Raw genomic sequence first — 24378 nt, forward strand, 5'->3', positions numbered from 1 at the left:
GGTCCTCCAAACTGCAAATTGGGCACCATCACATACATAAGTGTGACTAAGACGAAGGAGAAGCTTCTGATGGATGTATGGATCTGATGCTAACCAGCGCGACACTTTCTCGAGTTGCAAGGCCAAGGATGTCGCCGCAAGAGACAGTCCCCCTGCAAAGTGATTCCACGCGTGCGTGCCTTGATGGCATCTATGACTTCGAAGCCACGGAGAGAGTTCATGTTCGGGGCTGTATTCTTCTTGCCGACGGAGGATGGTGTGTCATCCAGAAGCACCGACGGGTCACAGCCCTTAGCAACACAAGGTTGATTAAGAAGCTAGTGGAGGTCGGATCTCTTCGGGACCTGCTGCACGGTGGCGCGCGCGAGAGGTTGCAGGCCGGGGCAGCGGAAGCAAGCAGAAAGAGGAAGATGAGAACGTGTACATGCACAGGTAGACGTAGAGAAGCGATAGATTTGAAGGGGACGAAGCAGAGATCCAAAAGGGACGAGAAGGAAAGGGGAGGCGAGGGCGATGACGACGAAAAAGACAAGGTCCAAAATGTAAGGTCGAATCTGAACACCATCGAGCTGGTAGTAACCGAAGGTCAAAAGGAGAAATAGTGATTACGACATAGATAAAAAGATCGAAGGAAGAGGATAACAAGACAAACAACAAGCATTGAACTTAGCAACTAGCAGGAAAAGGTCAAAAGGAGGAGAGGAGAGGTAACGATGATGGTATAAAAAGCAACGATGAACAAGGGACACCGACGAACACAATTTCATCTTTTGGGAAATAAAATATGCTCTACGAGAATAAATAGATCCTAATTAAAAAAATAAAAAATATTTGTTTTAGAATTCACCCTTTATTTATTACTTATATCACTAATAGACATGAAAACCAAATTGATTAAACGCATACGCAGGCAATGCAATGTAAGCATTTAAAAGACAACATTGCTCCAGTCATAACTACTGCAAAAAATTTGGAATTCAAACTGAATGACCAGGGCGCACCTTCAATGACAAAGGAATTGTCAATAATTCATGTATATTCACTGTTTCATCTCAGCTAAATGTAAATCCATAATGCATTAAAATTGCTAAGATGCTATAGAAGGATTTGTTGCAAAGCAAAAAGAGATGAGCAAGTATATGCTCCAATTTTGATCAACAATGGATATACTCCAGTTAAATATGCAGCAAGTTGGACTGTCAAAAATCCATTCTCTCTCTGAAGGGACTTATTTCTGAATTCCAAGTGGGAAAAGAAAAGGCCTCGTGATATTTTGTTGAGACGTCGGTTTTCATTGTTCGAAAAACACAGCAAAGATGAGGCTTAAGAGGATTTTGTCACCTCGTGGATAGCATTTGCCAAGTAGCCAACATTGCCAGTCGTGACACCAGCCATACTGTACATATGGGCACAAATCAAGATATTGAACTGACCAGAAAAACACCTTCCATTACGTGGAATGAATTAAGATGACATACCTGATTCGTCCATTGCGGGTCATATATATATGGAACTCGTCTGTCAAGCGATCAACTTGTTCAGGCGTCATTCCACTGTAGCAGAACATCCCAATCTGATGGAAGACAATAGGCATTGACCTAAAACTAGTCAGAAACAAATGACAATTGGTAGAAACTAACACAGAGTTTTCAAACAATTAAGGCAGCAAAAAAAAGAAGAATTTGGATAATACATCCAAATACCTTCTAGAAGATGAGTTTTTTTTTTTCCTTTGGTTAGATGAATGCATAATGCAATATAATTTCTTTTGTGTGATTGATGCCCGATGATAAGATTCAGTAACCAAAGCTATGCAATATTCCAACAGTGGAACAAGAAATTCACTTTTAATATCTAATATAAGCTATGGAAACATATGAATGTTGGGCTGATGGCCCATATTCAGCCCATGTGGGCTTTATCAGCCCACAGCTCACACCCCATCTTAACCTAACCCTAATTAAGATTAGGGGGGTGTGGTGGCTGCGTTTTAGAGGCAGATTAAAGCTATAAAAAGGCAGCAACGAGACAGATCTTTGCAGCGACGAGATTCCAAAGAGAGGAAGGAGAACAAGGCAGAAGAGGAAGAGAAAGAAAGGGAAGAAGACAAGGACAACGCAGAGAGACTGTTCACAATCATCTAGCAGTGTTCTCATCTCAGGTTAGATCAAATCTACAGTAGGCTCTTGCTGAGATTACTTGAGAGGTTTTAGATATTGTGGGCAGTAACGTGATCCTTGTATCCCAGTTATTCTCTTGTGGTTGTTGCTTGGGTTTTGGGCAAGAGATTGAGATTTGTATATTCATTATTCTCATAGTGGATTATCTCTAGTTTGCCCCGTGGTTTTTACCCTTCACATTGAAGAGGTTTTCCACGTATATCTTGGTGTTCTGATTGATTGTGTTTCCATTTTATTCCGCTGCGTATTTTGGTCTTCTAGTATTTGTTCCTATACAAAGGTTATTCCTGTTTATATCCCCATCAACTGGTATCAGAGCGGGGTTTTGGTGATTTAATTTTTGTATTTGAACATGGAGGCCAGTAATATTTCTCACATGATTAGTTTGAATGGAAATAATTGGATGATATGGAAACCAAGAATGGAATATCTCTTGTATTGCAAAGATTTGTATGGACCTTTGCAAGGGGATAGTGCAAAACCTACAACTATGATAGATGATGAGTGGAAGAGGTTAGATCGAAAAACAATTGGATTTATTAGACAGTGGCTTGATGATAGTGTATTTCACCATGTTTCTACTGAAATTTCTGCATATTCTCTTTGGAAAAAATTGGAAAGTCTCTATGAAAGAAAAACAGCTGGCAACAAAGCTTTTTTGATCAGAAAACTTGTGAACCTAAAATATAGAGAGGGTGCTTCTATTGCTGAGCATTTGAATGAAATGCAGAGTATTACTAACCAGTTATCCTCTATGAGAATGTCTCTTGATGATGAGTTGCAGGCATTGTTACTTCTCAGTTCATTACCAGAAAGTTGGGAGACACTGGTGGTTTCCCTTAGTAATTCTGCGCCAGATGGTATTGTCACTATGAGTCAAGTAACAAGCAGTTTGTTGAATGAGGAGTTGAGAAGAAAGAGTTCGGCAACATCTCAGAATGATTCACAGGCACTTATCTCAGAGAACAGAGGAAGGTCAAAGTCTAGAAGCAGTTCACGTATGGGTAGGAGCAAGTCAAGATCAAGAAAAGATATTGTTTGCTATAACTGTGGTGAGAAAGGACATTACAAGAACCAATGTAAGCAACCTAAGAAGAACAAGAAAAAGGGAAAAGAAGTGGAGTCTACAGAGTCAAAGGATAATACTACAGCTACAGTGCAGGGTGGTGATTATTTGATTTTGTCTCCTTCTGATGATATTTTTTCTTGTGTGTGTCAGGATCTTGAGTGGGTGATTGACACAGGTGCTTCTTATCATGCTACACCACGGAGGGAGTTTTTTGCTACATACGGGTCTGGAAACTTTGGTGTTGTCAAGATGGGCAACTATGGCACAGCAGACATCATTGGCATGGGTGATATCCATTTAAAGACCAACCTTGGCTGTAAGTTGGTACTTAAGGATGTGAGGCATGTGGTTGACTTGAGGCTAAATTTAATTTCAGTTGGAAGACTAGATGATGAAGAGTATGAAAGCAGATTTCACAGAGGGCAATGGAAGCTCAGTAAGGGTTCTCTTGTTATAGCTAATGGAAAGAAATATCATACTTTGTACAGGTTGCAGGCTAAAGCTTATGGTGAGCAGTTAAATGCTACAGAGAAAGACTTCAGTATGGAATTGTGGCATAGGCGATTAGGACACATGAGCGAGAAGGGGCTGCAAGCTCTTTCCAAGAGAGAGGTATTACCAGATCTCAGAGGTATACATCTGAACCCTTGTATTGATTGTTTGGCTGGTAAACAACATAGAGTTTCATTTGCTAGTGCTGCTTTGTCTAGAAAAATGCATGCCTTAGACCGTGTTTATACAGATGTATGTGGTCCTTTGAGGACAAAAACTCCTGGTGGATCTGTTGATGTTCTTGGTATAAGTGGTGCACTTTATTTTGTCACTTTTATAGATGATTTTTCCAGGAAAGTTTGGGCTTATGCTTTGAAGACCAAAGATCAGGTTATTAATGTCTTCAAAAAGTTTCATGCCAGGGTTGAAAGGGAGACAGAAAGGAAATTGAAATGCATAAGATCAGATAATGGTGGTGAGTATATGGGATTGTTTAATGACTATTGCAGGTCGCATGGGATCCAACATGAGATGACAGTTCCTGGTACACCTCAGCATAATGCAATTGCAGAGAGGATGAACCGCACCATCATGGAAAAGATCAGATGTATGCTTTCACAGGCCAAGCTACCCAAAAGGTTTTGGGATGAGGCTTTGAGGACTGCAGTTGATGTGATCAACTTATCACCATGTACAGCCCTAGATGGTGATGTTGCAGAGCATGTATGGTCAGGGAAAGATGTTTCCTACAGGCATTTGAGAGTGTTTGGTTGTCGTGCATTTGCACATGTTCCAGATAATGAGAGGTCCAAGCTAGATGGTAAGTCTAAAGAATGTATTTTTCTTGGTTACTCACATGATCAGTTTGGTTACAGGCTTTGGGATCCAGAAAAGCAGAAGGTGTTCAGGAGTAGAGATGTGGTCTTCTTTGAGGATCAAACCTTTGATGATTTGAAGAAGAAGGCACCAGCCAAGACTTCTGTAGAAGGATTAGCAGATTGTGACCCAGTTATTCCTCCAGTATATCAGGGTGATGGGGGAGATGTGCAGGAAAATAGTGTAGAGCCTGATATTGATTTACCTGCAGGACATGTTGAGCAAGAAGAAGTAGGAGAGCAAGTTCCCTCAGAACCTCAATTGAGAAGATCTTCTAGACAACGTCAACCTTCCAGAAGATACTCTACAGATGAGTATGTGATGCTTACTGATGCAGGTGAACCAGAGAGTTACCAGGAAGCAGTTGAGAGTGAGCAGAAAGAGAAGTGGTTAGTTGCTATGCAGGAAGAGATGGATGCTCTTCAGAAGAACCACACTTATGATTTGGTGCTGCTACCAAATGGAATGAAGGCCTTGAAGAACAAGTGGGTTTTTAGGTTGAAGACTCAAGAATATTGTTCTCAACCAAAGTACAAAGCTAGATTGGTTGTGAAAGGCTTTGGTCAAAAGAAAGGTATTGACTTTGAAGAGATATTTTCTCCTGTTGTTAAAATGTCTTCTATTTGTGTTGCTCTTGGTATTGCTGCTAGCCAGGACTTGGAGGTTGAGCAGTTAGATGTGAAGACAGCTTTCCTTCATGGTGATTTGGAGGAGGAAATTTATATGGAGCAACCAGAAGGCTTCAAAGTCAAAGGTAAAGATAATTTTGTCTGCAAGTTGAAGAAGAGCTTGTATGGGCTAAAGCAAGCTCCAAGACAGTGGTACAGAAAGTTTGATTCATTTATGACAGAAAATGGATACAAAAGAACGGCTTCAGATCATTGTGTGTACATCAAATGGTTTTGTGAGAATTTTATTATTCTCTTACTTTATGTTGATGACATACTTATTCTTGGAAAAGATATGTCTAAAATTGACATGTTAAAGAAGGAACTGAGTGAGTCTTTTGCAATGAAGGACATGGGGCCAGCAAAGCAAATACTAGGCATGCAGATTTCTCGTGATAGGAAAAACAAGAAGATTTGGTTGTCACAGGAGAAATACATCGAGAAGGTATTGGAAAGATTTAGTATGAGTAATGCTAAGCCAGTTGGTTCTCCTCTTGCAGGTCACTTCAAGTTGTGCTCAGAACAGAGTCCGTCAAGTGATGAGGAGAAGGAGAAAATGCAAAAGGTTCCTTATGCTTCAGCAGTTGGAAGTTTAATGTATGCAATGGTATGTACGAGGCCGGACATCGCATATGCAGTGGGTGTTACTAGCAGATTTCTTGCAAATCCAGGCAAAGAACACTGGGCAGCAGTGAAGTGGATTTTTAGATATCTCAGAGGGAGCTCTAAGGTTTGTTTAAGCTTTGGAGGTGGACCACCTGCGTTAACAGGTTACACAGATGCAGATATGGCAAGAGATATAGATACGAGGAAGTCTACTTCAGGTTATGTACTTACTTTTGCAGGGGGAGCTGTGTCATGGCAATCCAGGTTACAAAGGTGTATTGCTCTCTCCACCACAGAAGCAGAATATATTGCTGCTACTGAGGTATGCAAAGAAATGTTATGGATGAAAGAATTCTTACAAGAATTGGGGCTGAAACAGGAAAATTATATGATGCATTGTGACAGCCAGAGTGCCATCCATTTGTGTAAGAATCCAATGTTTCATTCCAAGTCAAAGCATATAGATGTTAGATACCACTGGATTCGAAATGTATTTGAAGAGAAGCAGTTGCAGCTTCAGAAAATTCATACAGATGACAACGGAGCAGACATGTTGACGAAGACCTTAACAAAAGAAAGACAGGAGATATGCCGACAGTTGGTCGGTATGGCTTCACATTGAGGAGTCATGGGACAGCCTCCCTTATGGGCTGAAGGGGGAGGTTGTTGGGCTGATGGCCCATATTCAGCCCATGTGGGCTTTATCAGCCCACAGCTCACACCCCCTCTTAACCTAACCCTAATTAAGATTATGGGGGTGTGGTGGCTGCGTTTTAGAGGCAGATTAAAGCTATAAAAAGGCAGCAACGAGGCAGATCTTTGCAGCGACGAGATTCCAAAGAGAGGAAGGAGAACAAGGCAGAAGAGGAAGAGAAAGAAAGGGAAGAAGACAAGGACAACGCAGAGAGACTGTTCACAATCATCTAGCAGTGTTCTCATCTCAGGTTAGATCAAATCTACAGTAGGCTCTTGCTGAGATTACTTGGGAGGTTTTAGATATTGTGGGCAGTAACGTGATCCTTGTATCCCAGTTATTCTCTTGTGGTTGTTGCTTGGGTTTTGGGCAAGAGATTGAGATTTGTATATTCATTATTCTCATAGTGGATTATCTCTAGTTTGCCCCGTGGTTTTTACCCTTCACATTGAAGGGGTTTTCCACGTATATCTTGGTGTTCTGATTGATTGTGTTTCCATTTTATTCCGCTGCGTATTTTGGTCTTCTAGTATTTGTTCCTATACAAAGGTTATTCCTGTTTATATCCCCATCAATGAAGGTACTGTCCAAGGAGATCTCAGTGGTGCTTATGCTGTATGATATCTGAATTAGCTGATTGAGTGGAAGCCTAAGATAGTTTACAGTGTATTTGACACAGTGGAATCACCATTACTCCATACCTCCATTTAGATAACACATTGGTAACTGGCACAATTGCCAAATGTCACCCACAAAAGCACCATAACATAACCATCATCGTACAAACATCAACGAAACCTCTTCAAATTGGGTTAAAAGCTACCAGCCATATGATGGTAAGAACATTATTTAATATGCCATCTGTATAAATTAGAAACTTGTCAGTTTTCTGGTCATGATTCTCTCCCACCTAGCAAACTTGGTGCAGGCCACAGAATATCATCTATTCCAATTCAAATGTATTTAAAAGCTGACGATAAATTTTACCTGGTTTGTTATATGCTCCCAAGACAAAGGCGAACCCAACTTCTCAAGGTTTTCTCGAAGTGCTTTACGCATTCCAATGATACGGTCAGCCATACCCTGAAATGATGATGAGGATGATGCGGTAATCACAAAATTTCTAAGTGTCCTTAGAAGGGAAAACAAACAGTAATTTTGATGATACAATAAATAGGTAATAACACACACGAATGAGAAATTTGAAAGATAAAGAGAAATAAGGAATAAGTTAAGTTCTTCAATCACCTTAACCTCCTTCAGCCAAAGAGATTTCAGCTCTGGATCACCTAGGATTATGGAAACAACTAGTGCACCATGAACAGGAGGGTTACTATACATAGGCCTAGCTAGCTGTTGCAACTGACTCTTCACAGCTACTGCTTGCAATTCATCTTCACAAAGGATACTGCAGCCAGAATATGAAACCAACTTATGGCACTAAACCAAAAAGTAAAATTCATTTCTAACGACATAACTAGTGAATAATTGTTTTTCAAACACTCATTCTCTCTTCTTTTTTTTTTTTGGTGGATTAGCTACAGAAAACAGAAAATACAGGAAAAGGCACACAAGATGATAACACATGAAAAAGCTGAAAACAACAGTGAGTAGCTTGAGCAAGATGGTGAAAAAAGATTCAATCTATTCATATATTAAATAATTTCAGTTTTAAAACATCATTAGGAAGTTTCTAGAAAAAGGAAGAAATAGAGTTTCTTCAGATTTCATGAACAGAAAGTTATCATGAAAGAAACATTCAACGCTGAGATTTTGATGTAGAATGCTTTCTAGAAAAGGATTGCTGATCATAGACAACTTTCTCATCACCTCATGTACAAAATTTCAGAGACGTTCTATGTCCCACAACATTCAGAAACTGTGAATTATCAGTTGTCACATCACCTTTACGCATCTTAACATGTATAATTGTTTTTACAGAAAATTTTACCTTCTGGATAGAGATAAACCAGGACTGGCAATTGGTCTATGGAATGGAAAGATTTATAGGCATGCAGGACCTTTTTTGACTTTACCATGGAGGAATGCCAGCTTAAGTGAGCAACTGGCCATCCTAGATAGGGAGCAAGAGCATGAGCAGCAAATTTGGGGGAAAAACAATGTTTCCACTGCTTCTGCAAAACAGTTTGAAATGGTTCCTTAATTTTGTGTATAAATGATCAACTAAATTCTAAAATTTTGAATCACCGTCTACTGTTATTAACAAAAATACCATTCTACTACTTCCGACAGAGACAGGCATTTAGCATTCTATATTTTATTCTGGTTTGTTTTCAATATGTTTTTGTTCTGCATACTGGTAGGGATCTTTTAAATCCCTTATGCCAATTGGATGGATTCCTCAAAAAAAAAACAGCAAGTTCCAAACATGAGACGAACCAGAAAGTAACAATTCAGGCATGAGAAAGAAGACAAAATCTAAATGCAGAAAAATATATTTGAGAAAGAAAGTATAAGTGTAAACCTAGAGTGAATTTATTTAAAAAGATTCTGCTTGCAAATATATGTATACTTGCATAGCTTTTCTGGGAATGATTAGAGTCATGGCTCCTTCACAGCATTGTTGCTTGTATTAACCTCGGTTTCTCTACAATATTACCTATTATTGCTTATATGGAAAACAAACTATAGCCACATAACTTCAAGCAAGCTGATGATTCGATTGTTTATGGATAGGAACCAACTTAATTTCTCAAAAACAAAATAAGTACCTAAGGCACCCAACTCTTTGCCCATACAGTCCCATATTTTTTGCATACGACTGAGCACAACCAATGAGGTGTCCATCTTCAAGGAAAATTCGAATTGCTTTAGCATCTCTATTTGGATCGCCACTAGCAAAACCTTGGTATGCCATGTCAAAGAAGGGGAAGTGGTTCTTAACCTATCAAAAAATAGACAAACATTTTATCATGATATGTCTAAATAAATTCCATTATAATGGCCAGGAAAAGGGGATTGAATACCTTGAACTGATAAGATATCTCTCTCCACTGTTCTTCAGAGGGATCCACCCCTGTTGGATTATGTGCACATGCATGAAGCAAAAAGAACGAACCATTTGGTGCATTCTAGATGAAATTCAGGAAAACAATATCAGAATTTAAACTAGAATATTGGCATCCGCGTGATTGGGTATTATAAAAGGTCACTCAAACTGAATAACAGAAAATATTAATGCTTATCATACAATAACACAGAAAAAAAATTTATGGTTTCTGAATCAAAAGTTAGTACAACAGGCACAAGCAAAGCTTGAAACAAAAACATCTTAAGAAGCACAGAATGCTAAAATGCACAAAAGCAGAACACAAAGTCAAAGAAGATGTCAAGGAAGTTCAAATTTAAATCTTCATGAAGGGTGAGACAGAATGATTCTTTTTTCCTGAAAATTTTTACTAAGAGTATTTGTACTTAAAAAGCCTAGATGAGAACAGTGAGAGCAAAAATGCAAGGTCACTTTGGAAACAATTGTATAAATTATAATAAGCAATGACAATAATTTTCATCACTTAATGAATTGAATCGAAAAGAATGCACAATTATTTCTAGTACACTAGGGGTCTGTTCTGTGATGTAAAGCCAATTCCAAGACAATGCATAATTGACTAGAGTACCTTGATGTCATCCATCATGGATGCAAAGTCGAGTCCCTTTGTTTCAGGATGGTAGTAACGGAAAGTCCTTTGAGGTACACAAGCATCTCTCCATATGTTATGGTGGCTGCAAAACAACAGTAGCAAGAGTAAGATTCTGAAGTAAGTGTAAGTACCATAAAAAATAAACACATGTCAACCCTGGATGCTCCCTGATCATGTTCACACAACTAAATTCATACTAAAGGATGAATGACAAACAGGGAATGAAAACAGAAACTAAATGAACTCAATAAAACTCACTTAGCCCAAGTTGGTATTGGTATATAAATCTGTGTGTCTGGTAAGAAACGCTTCTGGAAGTCAGCAAAAAGCCGGCAGGCACCTGTTCCGGAAAGAGCCTGAACAGCTGCGATCCTTTTCTCTTTTATAAGCTCAGAATCCTCTCCATAAGCAAGCTTCAATGACTCCTCAATCATCTTAATGCTTCCTCCCATTGGAAGATATTCCCTGAAACAAACATAAGAGTCACTATATTCTTCAGCATACAAAGAAATGATTATATCTTGGAACAATCACAGACCCACTGAATGTTACGCAGCTGAAATTACCGATCGTCATAGAAAAATATACAGATTTAACCTTAAAGTAAAGAGAAGAAAATCACAAACTAAAATAATGCAGTTAACAATATTTCAACAGTGAGACAAGCCAAATGTAGTGTCAAAATCAACTAAAGTTTGACCATGATGATGTAGTTGTAAAACTAACCATTTTCAACCAATAAGGAATTCTATAAGATATACCAGAAAAAGTCATTTAAACACTGAATTTTATGTATTTGAACATACGCCATTCTCACATACTAACAAAGTCTAGGTGTATATCTTCAGCCATAACGTGTCATACTAACAGAGGGAATGGTGTACAACTGTGACTTTACACCAACAGAGCATATCTTGTCAGGTTTTTGAGACACATTAGCCATTATAGATGGACAAACTGGACCCTTTTTTTCTCTTTTCAGATCAAGCATAGATGGATCTCACTTCTCTTTTGGTAGCTTATGTTCAGATCCAAAGCAAGATGTGGATTTAGGGAAATGGAAAGGTCACTATGGCACTTTTGCTTCATTGGATAAGATTAGAGAGTGTTAGTGTCCAAATTTAAGTTGATTGCTTTCTCACCAACTTAAACCTTTGGGAACCTTTGGGATAAGTATGAAAAATAAAATCTTATTATGGTAAATATTTCATGAGTTCAAATCATGGCTCTCGCCCTGGGACTTCAGCAGTGGATTTGTGCAACTGTTATCAGTCTTGTTTAATCCAGATTAAACTTTTGGGATAAGTGATAACCCCAACTAAAATCTCACCAGGGTGGAGGCTAACAAATTGCAAAGGATACAAAAGTGGCATTGGATGGTTTTTCTCCTACGAAAGTTCTCAAGAATTATTTCCTCCATTTGTTTCCTTTTTTATTTTGAGGTGACCAACAGAACCCACAATGTTGAGTGTCACACAACAAAGTACAATCATAAGTAATGCTTCCCGCACTGATTTGACAAACACAATCAAACACCAGCAACTTTGAACAAAAATTAGGTGATGATGTTGTAAACACAAAAAAGAGTTGGTCTTTGACAAAGTGGATGTATCAAGAATATTTCCCTTCACAGCAGACAGCTGGCATAAGTGTTGATTTCATGAAATCAATATTTGCTGAAAATTACCGAAGCTTGTTGAAAAACCTAGTCATAATAAACTCCATGATCATTTGCCAAGGAACAACTTACAGTTTTTTATAAGCAAGTATAACAATGCATTCCCCTGCCATGAGGCAGAAATCTAACCAGTTACAGATTATTTACATTTCAAAATATTGGGTTGTAGCTTACATGTTTGTGATTACTACATCAGCAAAATAACTACATTAATATTACACAAGACACACAAGTTATCCCTCAAGAAAGGTTGTGATTACTACATCAGCAACATAACTCAATTTCATGCATGTGCATAAAAAATCATCAACTAGTCACACAACATGGTAAGTAGATGACGGCCAAATCAAGCGACACCACAGATTCCAAAAACTACAGGGCATAGTGGCATACAGGTAGACCAACAAAAATGCGGAGAAGAAAGAGGACTGGATTCCCATGGGACCGCAGCAAGTTGCTAAGAGAAACTTTTGAGGAAAATTTGCAAGTAAAATGGCATAACACTAGTACACGAAATATAAACGAAAAAAAAATAGCAAAAGAGAAAATCTTCGAAGAGTATAAATAGTTCATATATATGCAAAGCAACAAAAGAAAAAGTGACAACTTTTGGATATATCTATGAGGCATAATACAAAGTTAAGTAAGAAAGTAAGGAATAAAAAGAGATCACATGTTAAGGTTTCCGGCAATCCTTCGTTCGGCTTCCCTGACGCATTCAAGAACCACCGGCTTCCCGTTGTCATCACGGTAAGCTCCCTATACAAAAAGGTCAAAAGGGTGACATCGTTAGTTTCCTATCAATAAAACCAGAATCTTCGAAACCATCACCAACAAAATGGGGAGAGTGCTACGAGATCAAAAACAGGAAAGGATGGGAAGAGAGGACAGACCACTCCGACATTGACTTTGTCGGGGCTGGGATCGGCAAGGAACGCCTCGGTGACCCCGAGGATGGGGTCCTTGGCCGCGGGCTCCACGTGCCCAAACCAGGAAGCCATGGATCGTGTACCGATCGTCGCCATCACCGGCGACCGAAGGATCCCTCTCCTTTTCAGGATCTCTCGGCTGATCGCGGCCATGGACCTCTATGCAGTCTTCTCCCTACGTATCGAAAAGGAGAGTGGAGGAGAAGGGAGGAGGTCAGGAACCGACAAGTAGAGCGGCGCGTCAGCGGCGGAAGAGGGGAAGGATGGCGAAGCGAGAAGAGGGGAAAGCGAGCGGGTTGAAGAAGAAACCGCCCTCGGGTTTTAGCACTAAACCCATTGAAAATTTACGGAACTGCCACATCGGATGCACTTTTGATAGGCGTGTAAGACTCGCCCACAAATATATCTGCGCTGTGGTTGGACGAAGAAACCGGCTCCCAGGTGGGTCCCCGTATCTTGCAATCACAGATAAGGTGGACGTGAGCTGATAGAAAAAGTATTGCGCTTACGGTACTCTCTCGAGGAGATGCGCCCAGGGAAGTGCGTGTCCGACTCGATCACCGCTTGCACAAATAACTACGTAATTAGAGAATATTTTTATTAATATTTAGTAGAGGCGTAAAAAAACGAACCGAGAATCAGAACCGATTTATCAATTTTTTTAAAAAAATATATAAATAATACTGATTTGAAAGTATAAATAATCGTTAACCTGATTCGTTATATTTTGTTCATTGTGTTCGAGCGCCGGTGGTAGTGATCCATCATCGATCTATCCCTTGTATCATCGAGAGATGCATATTCGATCTAGATCAACCTAAGTTAGATAGAATCTCTATCACTATGTTGGGACAATCGAATACGAGACTTTATACACCTTAAAGTTCATAGGATGAAAACGAATTATTTTGAGGTATTGTCAGATGGGGTTGGGTTTCCCGACCTCCCCATCTCCTCCCAGCCTTATCGGGTTTGTTGATCTCCACGACTCAGGTGAATGAGGGAATCAGGTTTCCCAACCCCCATGCCTTGACGAAGGTTAAAATCAAAAGTCGGGTTTCTTAACCTCCCAACCTCGAGCGAGAGTCAGGTTTTTTTATTTTCACATCTCAGGTGAAGGTGGGGGTTAGATTTCCCAACTTCTATATTTTTGGCAAAGTTGGGGTTTGGGCTTCCCAACTTTTACGCCTCAATCATTAGTGAAGACGGGGGCTTCCCACCATCCATGCCTTGGTGAAGGAGGGTGTCAGTTTTTCAACCTCTCATTCTTGAGCGAAGGTAGGGTTTGCATCTTTTTTATTATTATGTAGAGGCCTCGTTTCTACTCGAGGTGCTCATATCTTTTTTTTCAATTTATGAGCTTTCAGGCTAATGTGTTACATTGGGCAATGGCTTACCCATCTCGAGTAAAGGAGGGGTCAACGTTTTATCTCTCTACTTTGGGCATTTTTTCCCTTGTATCTCTCGTCGTAGTGGACTCGCTCTTATACATGTCAAGTTTTTTCAACTCATATGTTTTGAACATATCTTATCTTAACTCTTCCACCATGGCAAGTCTTTTCTTATTATGATTGGGTTTTTCTGACTTATATGACTTTGGCATAGTTTTTTCTTATCAAGTGTTTTCTTATTATGATTGGGTTTTTCCGACTTCATCAATCGTGATCGATTTTTTTATATGCGAGTTGGGTTTTCTTGACTAATGTGTATCAAGTATATTTTGTCTTATACCTCCCACTATGATAGGTTTTTTATTATACAGATCGGGTTTCCCTAACTCATATGCTTCGACCATATTATGTCTTATGCCTTCCATCATGACGAGTTTCTTCTTATATAGGTCAGATTTTTCTAAGTCATGTGACTTAAGCAAATTTTATCTTGAGCTTCTTATCATGGCGAGTTTCTTCTTATACGAGTCAGGTTTTCCTTTCTCACGTATATTAGATATATTTTATCTTATGCCTCTCGCCATGATAAGTTTTTTATTACGTATAGGTCAGGCTTTCCCAACTCATGCACATCGGGTATATTTTGTCTTATGCCTCCTACCACAATTGGTTTTTTTTCATATTTTTTTAGGTGGTCTTCGCGCATCGATCACTTTTGTACTTTCTGAGGTTGTTGTCACACAATGGTCACTTTTGTACTTCCTAATGTAATCTTTATACACTAGTAATTTTGCACTTTTCAAAGTGCCCCTTTGTCTTTTACTTATAGCGTCATCATTATGTCATAACCTTTCTTGATCGTGTATGGGACGTCGACTTCATCATTTATCTCATCGATAGTCCCTCGAGTTCAACAATTACCACGAGAAGATATAGGGGCTGAAGAGAAAAAAAGGAGACCCACTACTTATCACCGAGGCAAAGGCTCGAGGAGTTAAGCTAGCGAGGTAACTCAAAGAACTCGAGCAATGCCTCACTGAGATGTGGGTTCGATGAGGGCATATAACTCTGAGCTATATAGTAAGTTGCAAGGTTTCAAGAGGAGGTGATCTTTATCTTGTCTTATAAGGTGTTAGTCTTTACTGAATCATCGAGTCTGCCTACACAACTTAGTCGCTATGTCTTTTCCTTGCTACATCGTCAGGCTTATCCATCATAGCAGTCTCTATCTTGGTAAGTCAATGTTTCATTTTGGATGTGCAGACCCAACTGAGTTGGTGTAATTTTTTAAAATAATGAAACTTTTTTCCTGAACTTATAATACCTATACTCTCAAAATCTAGTTAGGTCGCTAACTTCAGCTTTCTAAAGCACAAGTCTTGTCTAGAGTTGCTTCAATTATTAACTCCACTAGCTCAAAATGCGGGATGAACTTGGTGAAGTCTTAGGGGCCCATAGGTGGCGCCTCGGGTCGAACCCTCTTTGGTAGGGAGTTCGCCGTCAAGTAGCACTTGCATGACTCCCTTGTGTTGCTTCTCATCTCTCTAATGTTTTGGAGTAAGCCTCATCTCTAAATGTGATATGCAGATTCATGGTCTTGAGAGACGAGATAGAATCGCTAGTAAACCCCATCAACAAAGAAGTCATAGGGGTAAGGTCATTAATTGATAACTCGAGTTTTTGAAAAGTATCAAACTAAAGGATATCAATAGAGCTACTTGTGTCAATCATGACCATCTTCATCTGACCATCAATAGAGCTACTTGTGTCAATCATGACCATCAATAGAGGTAAGTCCATCAATAATGACGTCAATTTGTCTCTTCACCAACTCCTGAGGTCGAGGTGAGGGTTCTCGATGCTTTTGGACGAACCGCCCGAGGTGTCCATGACGTATGAGTTCATCAATCTGCTATTTTATATTGTAACAATCCTCCGTGTCATGATCATAATCCCAATGGAACGGATAGTATTTGGACTTATCTCTTTTTGAAAATTTATAGGGATAATATTATTATATAAAAAATTTATAGGGATAATATTTTTCTATTTTAATATTATGTATATTGATAGAAAAATAAGTATACATATTAATTGATCACTTACGTAAAATCATATAGGTCAAAGCAATTATGAAATACTAATTGACCATCTAGTCTGTATACATTATTACGCTTTGATGAGATTGATCAGAATTATATTAGTGCTTCTTAGAGTAATTTAATTTTGTTTTTTTAGATTTTTTTTTCTTCGCACTCAGCTATTTTAATAGTCGCTATGGTTCTGAAGAAACGTCTACGGCAGCTCAAATTATTGACTCGGATGAGGCGGTTACCACAGTCTCAGAGCCCAAACGAACCAACGCGTAGAAGGTGGGTCCCCACGTCTGCAGCCAATCAGTGTTGCGTGAACAAAGAGAAATAGGAGGGTACACATGAGGTGTCACAGCCAGTTGGTGGGCCTTCTCATTGTTGTGATCCAAATCATACCACCCATCAATTAATCGGTATTCCAGTCCTCGGATCACTGATGCGATCCAACGGATGACATCGCTCATCTATCTACATCTCAACATCACCCACTTCCTCGAGGGACTCGACTACCATTTCTTTTCTCTCCTCAGCTGCCGCTCTCACCAACTCCCCACACAAACAGACACTTGCTTTTTCTTCCGGAGTCCTTCATTTTCCTCCTAATTTCTTTGTCGGCTTCCCTCACAGTTCCCGATGCCCGTCGAGTACGAGGGATGACAACCGCCTCGGTAACCGCGGCCGTGTTGATCGCGGTGAGGCCCGCGGAGGCGGAGTGCTCCGACCGGGGGGGCGGCGACCGGCCGGGGGGGGAGGGGGAGGCGGCGGCCTCGGAGCCGCCGAGAGACTCCGTCGTGGCCATCGATATCCCGGGTGTCGGTGTAGATGTAGATGGGGCCGGTGATGGGAAGAGTGAGGTGGAGAAGGTGTGCAGGATCTGCCATTTGAGCTCTGGCGTTGGAGGACTGGAGGTGCCGAACTTGATCCAGCTCGGGTGCGCGTGCAAGGGGGAGCTCGGCGGCGCGCACCGCCGATGCGCCGAGGCTTGGTTTCGGGTGAAGGGTAACAGGTACTCTCTGAAACTGTGCATTTCGTGTGTCCACTGATATTGCACGGAAGATGTTTGCAGAAACTTCAAGTGAGAGATGCAGTTCTATGAGATCTATATTGATTGAGATCAGATAGATAGTACATATGGATCAACGTTACCAAGATGATAAATAAGCTAAACAATTTATAAGGACCATATAAATTTAGTCGTGCATCTCTGCACCTTCCAATCTCCAATCTCACACCAAATTTCGTTGAATTTGATGCTCTTCTCTACATAACACCCTTTCCATCTTCTGCTCTTAGTCTTTCATAGTTTGAGATCCATGCAAATTGTTGTTGCCTTTGAGATCCCTTTGTGGTGCTACTGAGGAGCTCAACCAATTTAGTTGCCCATACATGATTCTATGAGATTTGATCTTAAAAAGAAATAGATATCCACCTTATAGTAAATTCCAAAATTTTTTTAATATGTGAACCATATATCATCCAAGTCAGTATGCTCATGTTTGATCTGCAACTAGTCAGGTTTTAGTTTCATCATTGGAGGAAAGATTATTGTCTTGGGCTCAAATATGACGGTGTCAGCTAATGACTGATAAAAACTTTGACAGTTTAACATAATATCTTGGACTCAAATTCTATCTTCATCATTTACTTTTTATAAAAAAAAAGATAAAGAGAAATTATTGTCTCTATACTAATTATTCCTTGAAAAAATGGAAAGATTATTGTCTCTATACTAATCATTATATGCTTGTTATTGTCCACTATAAATATTTTCATGACTTGTGGTTTAAGAACATTTTTCTTTCTTTTGCTACACTATATATAACTTTGTTGTGCTTCCAAGTTTAAAAAATATGTTTCTGTGCTTGCATTGAATTTATTGGAAAATAAGTTGTTTATTTCTCTATTCTTTACATTTATAAGATTATTTATACAGAAGTCGATATTCTCATATTTCGATTGTCTAATCTTCCTTGTACCTAAAAAATGTTCTAGTGGCATCATAGAAGATGGAACTTACTGTAGTACCTGTCTAGTGCCAATTGGGGGAAAGAGACTGGAGTTCTCTAAGTGCATGGTCATGACCGCGAGTCATTCTTCACATATAAGTTTAATAGAAAACATTTTTCATGCTTAATGCACTGTCATGAGAAAATGTTGGTCTAAAGCTTCGTCAATCAACAGTTGCAATGTGTTCACGTTCTTAAGACTTTCAACCATGTCACTTCACATCTGTCTATAGCATATCACTAGCAAACCCGAACCGCTTTTATAATCATTGGCAGTCACTTGTGATATCTTTCTCAATTCTACCCATCGTTTACATTGTAAACATATCATTACGAGATTACTATAATGCCTTGTTGAAAATAACCTCTTCTTCAAACTTCTTTTTGCCTTTTATTTTCCCTGCTTCCCCAATGCATTTCCCACTTTGTTCAACCCTTCCCTTTCACCTAAACAATTTCATCAGTTGATTGATACTGAAGGGTATGATGGATTGACTGTTTCTGGTAATTGAGGGATGAATACCACGGATTAACTTTGTTAGCCATGAAAGGATGGGGGAAGGGACGTTGGATTGACTGTATTGGTCACCAAAGGATAATGATGATTTTGGTGGGTATAATGGATTTCGACTGTGTTGGCCACTAGGGGTTGGAGATGAGTTTGGTAGTAATCCCTGATAAATCAAATAGGGAGAGTTATAGACAATGCGGTAGATTGCTGTGATGTCAACTTTCTAAACACAATGACCAGCCAGAATTATCATGCACAATCCAAGGTTCTACTGTTTTTAATTAAGAATTCAGACTTTTGCAATGGAATATATTTATAGCATTTTTCTGTGTGGGTTTTGAAACTTGGTTGACCATATTACTACCCATGTTTCATGTGTTATATTGTGCTAATATGCATGTTAGTATTTGCGTTGCGTGCAAGTGGATGATCACCTCAACCAGTATCCATGTCCTGCTGGAACTTCCTTTAGTTGACCCTTATTGTGTTAGATGCTTCTTTGATATATCTCCACTCATACACTGTTCTTCTTTTTGTGCTTCTCCCATTGCCACTCAGTTCGCTTAGACCCTTTTCTTGGTATATTCTCCTTTTTTTCCTTTGCACTTCTGCCATCAGTCCCAAATAAATTTTGCTGTTTCTAACGAATAATCATTCCAACCTTTTGATTACTGTTCAGATATTGCGAAATTTGTGGTGCAAATGTGAAAAATGTAAATGGGGATGAAGACGGTAATTTCATGGAATCATGGAACGAGGGGAGGATGTTGGGCAGGAGCCATAGAAGCTCAACTGAGATGAACAGTTGCTGGAGAAGTCAACCATTTTGTAATTTCTTGATGGCTTGCTTGGTGGTGGCATTTATTCTTCCATGGTTTTTCCACATAAATCTATTCTGAATTTGCTCTACCCACACTATTGATTGGTCAAAGGAGATGTCGAGATCTCTCCCAGCCGGTTAAAGGTTTTGTGGCCGGTGACAAGCAAAAAAATGGTCGTCAAGCATGTCTATTTATCGTATGCAATGTGGTCTACGTTGTTGTTAGTCCCTAAGCATTTAAAGATGATTTCTTCTACGTTGTTGTGTCTTATTGAATATATTGGAACATTTCCCCAAGGATTTTGGTTGTTTTCTGGAGGCATAGATGTCTGTCTTTTAGTCATCAAGGAAATAGAAAGCCATACTAACTTCAACAGCTTATTTCATGTTACTCAACTGTTGGTTGCTCATAGAACTTTTGCTGTAAGATACTGAAGCGCCTAAATATCTAATGTGCAGTCGGTGCATCGTGCAATAGGACGATTAGAATTAGACTGAATTCATTGCCAACCACTACCAAACACAAGTAGTATTTGCCATCTAAGATTACCAGGAACTAATGCAACTTATAGAACCAAAATGTAGTTTTACTAGTTCCTTATGGATGAGAATGCTCAGAAACAGGTAGAACATTTGGAAAAGCAAATAAGGTCCATGGATCATCGGAACTCTCGCCGGAAGGAACAGGCAAAGCAAGATGGAAGAATTGATTCTAAGATAATTAGGAATCTTAACCAGTGGTTGTTTGGGACTTGTTAAGAATAACGCCTTCATATTTGACCTGGAACCACTTCATCGCATCATCCTTGGTAACCCTATGCTGGATTCCAACACGTGACTTGCATCGGCGGCGACGGGCCACACGATAACCAGCACGTTCCAAGACCACATAGAAATCCATGCCATAGATACCTGTGGACGGGTCGTACCTACAAAAGTAACATAGATACTTAGCGGAGCAACTGCAATCAGCACTGTTGTTCAGGGAGAAATAAAAAGCTATTCCGATTCTTATTATGCAATACTTAGCAAAGCAACTGCAATCAGCACTGTTATTCAGGGAGAAATAAGAAGCTATTCCGATTCTTATTATGCACGCCGAAAAAACTTCACATGGCTCCCTGGGAATCCTCTGAAAGGTCATATGCATGCAGAAAAGATCAGCTACCCATATAATGTAGTTCCTGGATCAGACTAATGCACACAACATACAAAATAATGAATCATGCACATGGAAATTTTGCAACGAGCTTTTTGCAGTATTCTTATTTGACGTTTTCTCCAACACATCCTAAAACCTCATTCCGGAGAAAAAGAATCTTATTTTATATAAAGAATAGGGAATTTGGATAAAGAGCTTTAAAAGACCAACATGGGGAGGTTTTATAGGGAAGTTAGAGAAAAAGCTCAGGTTTACATTATTTCAAATGCTGTCGATCCACAATTCTAAAGGAAAGTGGCATAAGATATTGTTCCTTTTTCAATCTGTTTCATGACTTTCCACAGCCATTCTGTTGATTATTGTTTGGATGATAACGATTTCATCAATGCTAAGGACAAAAATCATTTATGCAACAAGTGATAGAGTCTCACAACTAGGTTCAATAATCATCATCCTTCAAGAAAAAAAATGTCATACCGGCAAGTAATACAAAGATGTCATGTGCCCTTTTTTTTCATTTTATATTCTCGCTAGCGAGAAACTCTAAAGATCTTATATCTTCAAGAAAACTGACTTAATCACTTCTCATCCCATCTGATGTTCCTAAACAAAGCTTAATGCTAAGTTTCATGCTACTACAGTTGCTAAGACTTCAATAAGATTAAACTTCAGGTAGATGTGAAGGTCAAAGATCCTTAACTCATCGTAAGGAGCGATGAGCTCTTGTCCCGGTGATGGTGTGCACAACAGTTATAATTGAAATCTTCAAACTAAGGTTGGTTCCCAAGCATACTTAGTGCATAATAAACACTAATACTGGATTTTCCGAAAGCAAGGATGGTCGACATTTTGTTACGATAAACCATAACGGCAAGCGAAAAATCCAAAGTTCACCATCCCATTCCCCACAATTAACTATAAAACAACATACTCTACTCTCCCTAGGTAAAGGAATGATATGTATTTTAGTCCGGCCCAAAGTGCTTGAGACAAAAGGAATAAGATTAATAGAGATATTGTTACAGGTTAATTCTTATACTACAAAGCATCTCATGATATAAGAACTGAAGGACACACCCCCTCCAACCTCACATTCAGATCTTTCAAACTAAAAGAATGTAAATAATATTCAAAATTATGTGAAAAGAGGCAGAGGGTTTATCCAATCTTACTTGATTCCAAGATCAATGTGTTCTTGTATGCCGAAACCAAAACAACCAGTGTCACTGAAGTTTCTTCTCAGAAGCTCATATTCCTTCACTTTCAGTCCACTCTCCAGGAGCTGCATCGCCTTGTCACCCCTGACGGTGACATAGCACGCAATCTTTTCGTTGCGCCTGATCCCAAATGACCTAACAGTGTATCGTGCTGCAGCAAGAACAACAAGTTCCAGGAATCACGAACAAGATCGAAGCTTGCAGCAAAAGAAAAGAAGAAGGAAAGTACCCTTCGAGAACACCGGTGTTTGCCCGCTCAATTGCTCTAACACCTGCAAATGATAGGAAAAGGAGAGAATAAGGAACCCCGCTCCAACGAATTTGGAGTTGGCAGCGTACAAAACCTCCGCCATTCAGTAGTAATCGAACAAATCAAAGTCGTGTCGAAGAGGAACTGAAGCGGAAGATGAATCCGAACGCAGATCCAGTACCTTGGCGGCCCTAGTGAGGCGGTCACCGCTCTCACCGACGGAAATGTTGAGGACGAGCTTCTGAACCTTGATCTCCCTCATTGGGTTCGACAGCTTCTTCTCCGAGGCCTGCAAAGAAGAAACGGGACAACGACGCCATCAGCGAACAGATGAGAAGAGAGCGAAAGCAAGGGGAGAGGAGGAGGAGGAGGAGGATGGGCGGAAAGCATCGACCATGGCAAGAGATTGAGAGGCGTATGGCGGCGGCGGCTGCTAAGTCCAGGCTCGATGGAAGAAGGCACGAACCCCCTAAATGGTGTTCGCCAACGGTGATCGTTGATTTAGGGTTTTCGCTGGCTGTTTTAGGGGGGGTTGACTGAAATGACGATATTACCCACAAAAAAAGAAAAGAAATGATTTGTCATTTACGAGATCGAAATATACCAAATTGCTTCCGCTGTTGTGACTCGAACCTCAGGTCTCCCAGAGAACCAGTAGAAGCAGCAGCAGAAGAGGAAGAGAGGAACAACCTACGACACACATGGCCGAGCCTCCGCCACCCTCCCCCGGCGGCGATGACGACGGGTCGAAGGACGCCGCCATAGCGAAAGTGGCCGGGTTCGTCGTCTTCTCCGGCATCGCCATGAACATCATCAGAACCTTCTCCCCCAAGCCCCTCGAGCCCCAGGCACCATCTCCGCCGCCACAGTCGCCGACACCGTCGACCTTCCGAGAGATCTCCTCAAAGGTGAAGCCTTTAGTTACATTTTCTCCGAACCAAGCTGGGAATCTGGAACTCCTTTTCTTCTTTTGAATTCTGGTTCTCAGGAAACGACAGCAGACGAAAGATTGGGATCGAAGCCGTCCTCTGGTCGGGAGATCGAGATCGTGAAAGGAGATACCCTTTGGGGTCTCTCTCGAAAATACGGCGTAATCTTAATCACTCTCCCCTCTTTCTTCCTCGAGGAAAGTCGACGTTTTTGAAGGATCCGCAGCTGAAATGATGCTTCTTGGGTGCTTCAGGTGTCGATCAACGCCATCAAGGAGGCGAACGGGATCCAAGGAGACACCATCTACGCCGGAAAGAAGCTGATCATTCCATAAACTGCTTTCCATAATCCGTGTCTGGGATTTCAGCTTGTTGTACCATGTTGCTTGCTGGCATCTCAAGAACAAGAAGACATGTATCGTGGATGATTAGCTGATCTTTTCTGTTACTGTTTCTGATGGAATCTTCTTTTAGTTCGGTTTCATATCTAATTGGCATCTTTTTCATCGAGGATGCATCCACCATTGCTCAAATGAGATATCTTCACGATAGAAGTCACAAACTTCAAACCAAGAAAAAAATAAAAGATTTTATTCCATGCATGATTTTGATTTCAGAAGAAAAGCGTTAAGAAAATAGTATGTTGAAAAAGTTTTACACGTTCCAATGTGATCCAGATTCATACGCACAAGATTGTTACTTAACGTGTCTCTACGATGGAAACATCGAGCTTTTGAAGTGTCGTTTGTACGAAGATCGAGGTTAAAAAGAATTTAATCTAATTCATTCGACGTTTAAGTTAGTAACTCGAAACATATAAGTGTAAATGCAAGTGATAAATTTGTATACCTGATCGTAAAGGGATAAAATATTTTATATAATATTCAGTGGGGAGGAAGTCTCTAATTATCTCTAATAGCATTCTCATACCCTCTTGTCCACGTGGGCTACAAAGGGACGGGTAACTCATAATCATCTGTATTAGACCTTTGTCCGTGTTGGCAGATGGGTGAAGAGTAGCTTCCATCTTCTCCTTCCACCCTGGCTTGCATCTCTTTTTTTCTTTTTTAATTTATAGGCTTCCCGGTGGGCTACATTGGGTAATAGCCTACACATCTCGAGTAAAGAAATGGTCAACATTCTAC

At 40.0% G+C, this 24378-nt stretch overlaps 4 protein-coding genes across 4 annotated transcripts; 2 read left to right on the forward strand and 2 right to left on the reverse strand.

Annotated features, from left to right (window-relative positions):
* Nucleotides 1-1018: 1018 nt before the first annotated feature.
* LOC103987825 (aspartate aminotransferase, mitochondrial) lies at nucleotides 1019-13154 on the reverse strand. Its single transcript, XM_009406244.3, has 10 exons — nucleotides 12819-13154; nucleotides 12599-12684; nucleotides 10506-10712; nucleotides 10224-10329; nucleotides 9573-9677; nucleotides 9318-9490; nucleotides 7834-7993; nucleotides 7573-7668; nucleotides 1479-1573; nucleotides 1019-1396 (listed from the first exon to the last, which is right to left on the reverse strand). Exons 1-10 carry the CDS (start codon nucleotides 13005-13007, stop codon nucleotides 1324-1326), a joined length of 1290 nt encoding a protein of 429 aa, XP_009404519.2. The 5' UTR covers nucleotides 13008-13154; the 3' UTR covers nucleotides 1019-1323.
* Nucleotides 13155-16851: 3697 nt separating this feature from the next.
* On the forward strand, nucleotides 16852-19972 carry LOC135676305 (uncharacterized). Its single transcript, XM_065187332.1, has 2 exons — nucleotides 16852-17344; nucleotides 19535-19972. The coding sequence occupies exons 1-2, from the start codon at nucleotides 16992-16994 to the stop codon at nucleotides 19752-19754; spliced, it is 573 nt and encodes a 190-aa protein (XP_065043404.1). The 5' UTR covers nucleotides 16852-16991; the 3' UTR covers nucleotides 19755-19972.
* A 186-nt stretch (nucleotides 19973-20158) lies between these two features.
* LOC103987828 (large ribosomal subunit protein uL5z) lies at nucleotides 20159-22834 on the reverse strand. Its single transcript, XM_009406246.3, has 5 exons — nucleotides 22699-22834; nucleotides 22486-22593; nucleotides 22284-22326; nucleotides 22010-22205; nucleotides 20159-20604 (listed from the first exon to the last, which is right to left on the reverse strand). The coding sequence occupies exons 1-5, from the start codon at nucleotides 22699-22701 to the stop codon at nucleotides 20406-20408; spliced, it is 549 nt and encodes a 182-aa protein (XP_009404521.2). The 5' UTR covers nucleotides 22702-22834; the 3' UTR covers nucleotides 20159-20405.
* Nucleotides 22835-22880: 46 nt separating this feature from the next.
* LOC135676307 (uncharacterized) lies at nucleotides 22881-23739 on the forward strand. The gene is made up of 3 exons (XM_065187333.1): nucleotides 22881-23212; nucleotides 23293-23394; nucleotides 23488-23739. Exons 1-3 carry the CDS (start codon nucleotides 23006-23008, stop codon nucleotides 23566-23568), a joined length of 390 nt encoding a protein of 129 aa, XP_065043405.1. The 5' UTR covers nucleotides 22881-23005; the 3' UTR covers nucleotides 23569-23739.
* The last annotated feature ends 639 nt before the right edge of the window (nucleotides 23740-24378 follow it).

This window comes from Musa acuminata, chromosome BXJ1-6 (genome assembly GCF_036884655.1).
Source record: "Musa acuminata AAA Group cultivar baxijiao chromosome BXJ1-6, Cavendish_Baxijiao_AAA, whole genome shotgun sequence".
NCBI classification, from domain to species: Eukaryota; Viridiplantae; Streptophyta; class Magnoliopsida; order Zingiberales; family Musaceae; genus Musa; species Musa acuminata.

Bases quoted from the DNA above. Each gene is read 5' to 3' on its own strand.
- LOC103987825 (XM_009406244.3), bottom strand. From the start codon at position 13,007: ATGGCCGCGATCAGCCGAGAGATCCTGAAAAGGAGAGGGATCCTTCGG. The intron at 9,678-10,223 runs GTACTCTAGTCA...AATTTCATCTAG, and splicing joins CCATGATGGATGACATCAAG to AATGCACCAAATGGTTCGTT. The intron at 7,669-7,833 runs GTGATTGAAGAA...TCATCATTTCAG, and splicing joins TTTGGCTGAAGGAGGTTAAG to GGTATGGCTGACCGTATCAT.
- LOC135676305 (XM_065187332.1), top strand. From the start codon at position 16,992: ATGACAACCGCCTCGGTAACCGCGGCCGTGTTGATCGCGGTGAGGCCC. The intron at 17,345-19,534 runs GTACTCTCTGAA...ATTACTGTTCAG, and splicing joins TTTCGGGTGAAGGGTAACAG to ATATTGCGAAATTTGTGGTG.
- LOC103987828 (XM_009406246.3), bottom strand. The intron at 22,327-22,485 runs GTACTGGATCTG...TATCATTTGCAG, and splicing joins GCCTCACTAGGGCCGCCAAG to GTGTTAGAGCAATTGAGCGG. The intron at 20,605-22,009 runs GTAAGATTGGAT...TTACTTTTGTAG, and splicing joins CACATTGATCTTGGAATCAA to GTACGACCCGTCCACAGGTA.
- LOC135676307 (XM_065187333.1), top strand. From the start codon at position 23,006: ATGGCCGAGCCTCCGCCACCCTCCCCCGGCGGCGATGACGACGGGTCG. The intron at 23,213-23,292 runs GTGAAGCCTTTA...TCTGGTTCTCAG, and splicing joins TCCGAGAGATCTCCTCAAAG to GAAACGACAGCAGACGAAAG. The intron at 23,395-23,487 runs GTAATCTTAATC...TGGGTGCTTCAG, and splicing joins GTCTCTCTCGAAAATACGGC to GTGTCGATCAACGCCATCAA.